Source organism: Arachis duranensis, chromosome 7 (genome assembly GCF_000817695.3).
Source record: "Arachis duranensis cultivar V14167 chromosome 7, aradu.V14167.gnm2.J7QH, whole genome shotgun sequence".
Classification (NCBI taxonomy): domain Eukaryota; kingdom Viridiplantae; phylum Streptophyta; class Magnoliopsida; order Fabales; family Fabaceae; genus Arachis; species Arachis duranensis.
The window spans coordinates 65,369,859-65,373,226 of record NC_029778.3 but is presented as its reverse complement, the minus strand read 5'-3'; the positions used below and the strand labels follow the sequence as shown (position 1 = coordinate 65,373,226).

The window sequence follows — 3,368 nt, the reverse complement described above, 5'->3', positions numbered from 1 at the left end:
GAAGGTAGAGTGCAACCATTTTCCTTAGCAACCTAAAGATACAAAAGTGTGCTATTTAGCAAATCCAAAGATCAAATAATACATAAAAGAGCAAATATTTTTTATTTTTTATTAAGATACGATTAGAAGCCTTCAGCAGGTAAATATTTCACGGACGTCTAGAAGAACAGAAGTACCTTCCTCTTTTCACTTGTCATTCTCCTACAAATCTGCCAGAGTTTTAAACAAAATGTAACATTTCTAACAATTTGAAAAGTATGAAAATATTGGCAGCATCTCTATGCAAATGCTATATTGCAAGACTTTGTTATCTGAAAACAAAAGGCATATCGAGAATGTTAGGAAAAACATTTGAATCGTTATAGGAAGAAACATCTATTTGTACAAAAAAAACATCTGAAACCTATAAAAAAACATCCAATAACTCAAAAGAAACATCCCAAAACCTATGAAATAACATTCGATAACTCAAAAACGAAATATCCAAAACTATAAAAAAATTATTTACAAAGAAATAAACATCCAGAAAGGCAATTAAATCTTTTAATTTTAAGAGCAACTAACATCAAAATCTCATAAAAGTAACAAAAAAAGAGGAAATTGGGGCATTAATTCTCGAGAGAATTTTTCACTCTCAAAAAAATTATATTTAGAAGTGAAAACAAACAAAGTATGGGCAAAGAGAAGAATGAAATACTTTCTTATTTAGTAGTTGATCCTTGAATTCTGACATTCTACGAACCATTTATTGATTAAGATCGGTAGTACTACTTACACTTGCTGAGGCAATAGCCCAATCTATCTTGAATCCACGTTCTTTAGGCTTTGGTTTCATTTGTTTTTGAGAAGCACTTCCCTGAATCATAAGTCAAAACTATAAGAACATCTACTCACATGGTGCAACGAAAGAAGAAAATAGAATGGACAATAGATGAATAAAGCAAACCTTCATGGCATCTGTCTGCATTTTACTATAAAAAAAACATCCAAAACCTATGAAAGAAATATCCAGTAACACACAGAGAAACATCCTCAAGCCGATTAAACAACAAATCCGATAATGTGAAAAGAAACATCATCTGAAACCCTGTAAAAGAAACATCCAAAAAATCAATTCATGCTTCTAATTTTAAGAGAACCTAACATCAAAATCTAGTAAAAATAACCAAAACCCTCTATAATGATCATCCAGTTTTAAATGAAAGCAAGAACTGAATTTAAAAAAATGAAAACAACCAAATTCACAGAGGAATGGCGTAGATAATACATGTAGTCACAAGGAAATATCTGTAACCCATGCCAATGTAACATCCAAAATTGAGGATAAGTCAATTTAATGTTCCCTCCAAAAAAATTAAAAAAAGAAACAGACACAAGCGGTGTTACCTTGTCTATAGATCCCTTGCAATCAGTGAGGAAGGAATTTTTGTGCACCTTTCAAAGCGTCCGAGGCGTGGAGGTGGGGGCCAACGCTAGTGTGGATGGCTTGAGTGTGGATAGAACTGCAAAAGCAGAGGATGTGAGCGATGAATGGGAATGAGAGTTGCGAGTGGCAAGGATGCCACAGGCAAGCATCATGGGTGCGAATGGCACGGATCAAACGGCGGTGCGATGGGAGAGTGGCAATGATGCGAGAGTGCTACACAAATGATGAGTGATAGGACGCAAGAGGGTAAAACAGAGGTGCGATACTGGCTATCTTTCATGCTTGAACGATGAATGAGGCGGCGGAGAAGGATGCAAGGACGACCGATAATGGCCCGCGAGGACGATGCAGCTGCGGCACTACGGCGGCACGATGAAACCACGACAGCGTGGGACATTAGGGAGAGGGAAGCACAACGTTGATTATTGGGAGAGAGGGATTATGATTTGTGATTTTGTGTGGTGAATGAGAGTGAAATTGGAATTAGGGTCATTTTTGTGTAAATTTTTTTTGAAAAATTGAAAATTATAAGGGAGTTGGCTGAGTTGGCTTATAATATAGTTGATCCCCTATAGTTTTTCTATGATAAATAGTCGAGATAATACTCAATTTGGTCCCTAAACTTGCATTGTATGCAAACTTCAATTTGGTTCTTAAAATTTCAATTGCCTCTATTTAGTCTCTAAACTTTGGAAACATGACTTATGTTAGCCCTTAAAATAATTTTTGATGCACAGACGTTAATAGAACGCTGATGTGGAATGTTGAATGGCACGTTGGATTCTATAAAACGATATCATTTTGATTTTAACACTCGAGTAGTTCAAAAATAACATCGTAAGTAGTGTTTATTGAAATTTGTCCTCACAAAGCAAGTGATACGTCATCGTTTTTTGACTATTTAAATGTCAAAATTAAAACTGCATCATTTTACAGGTTTTAACGTAGTATGTGACCATCCATGTCAATACTTTATTAATATTTGTGTGTCAAAAATTATCCTAATGACTAATGACAATCAGTTTGTAAGTTTAAGAAATAAATAAAAGCAACTCAAAACTCCAAAAACTAAATTAAAGTTCACGTGTTTTATTATTTTTGGAGATAAATGTTAAAATGATGTATTTCCAACATATCATTAACACAATCATTCAAGACTCATCATCTTTCCTTACTAAAGTCTCTTACTTTATCCCATTCACCCACATAATGTGTTATCAAATATAATAAGTAGCAATAATAATAAAATAAAGTAGCAGAAGAGAAGAGATAGAAAGAACCAGAGAACTTGCATTATTGATAATTTTATTAATTTTATTGGTATGTTACTGAAAGCATCCAAAAGGCTTATTTATATAAGGATAAAGTACTAAATTAGTCTCCTATGTTTAGACGTAATTCTCTTTTGATTCTTAATGTTTAAAGTGTCATATTTGAATCCAAAAAAGTTTCATTTAGCTTCAATGTAATCCCATCGTGAGGTCAAAATTAAATAATTAACAGAATGTCCTACATGACAGTAGTACAAGAACAAGGTTGATAATTTGGAGAATGATGAGCGGATAATTTGTACGCTTTTTGGCATTATTTTTAGTATGTTTTTAGTATGATCTAGTTAGTTTTTAGTATATTTTTATTAGTTTTTAGTTAAAATTCACTTTTCTGGACTTTACTATGAGTTTGTGTGTTTTTCTGTGATTTCAGGTATTTTCTGGCTGAAATTGAGGGACCTGAGCAAAAATCTGATTCAGAGACTGAAAAGGACTGCAGATGCTGTTGGATTCTGACCTCCCTGCACTTGAATGACTGTGACGAGCTTCAAACTCCTGAGGGCGGGGCGTTAGTGACAGACGCAAAAGAATCACTGGATTCTATTCCGGCCTGATTGAGAACTGACAGATGGATAGCCGTGCCGTGACAGGGTGCGTTGAACATTTCCACT

The 3,368-nt window shown here is 34.4% G+C and overlaps 1 protein-coding gene across 1 annotated transcript in view; it reads right to left on the bottom strand.

Annotated features, from left to right (window-relative positions):
• LOC107459272 (inositol oxygenase 2-like) overlaps positions 1-3,368 on the bottom strand; it is a 17,130-nt gene that overhangs the window by 651 nt on the left and 13,111 nt on the right. Inside the window, exon 8 of the mRNA XM_016077495.3 lies at positions 2-32. Coding sequence (XP_015932981.1) covers positions 2-32 — 31 coding nt within the window. The remainder of the gene's footprint in view (position 1; positions 33-3,368) is intronic.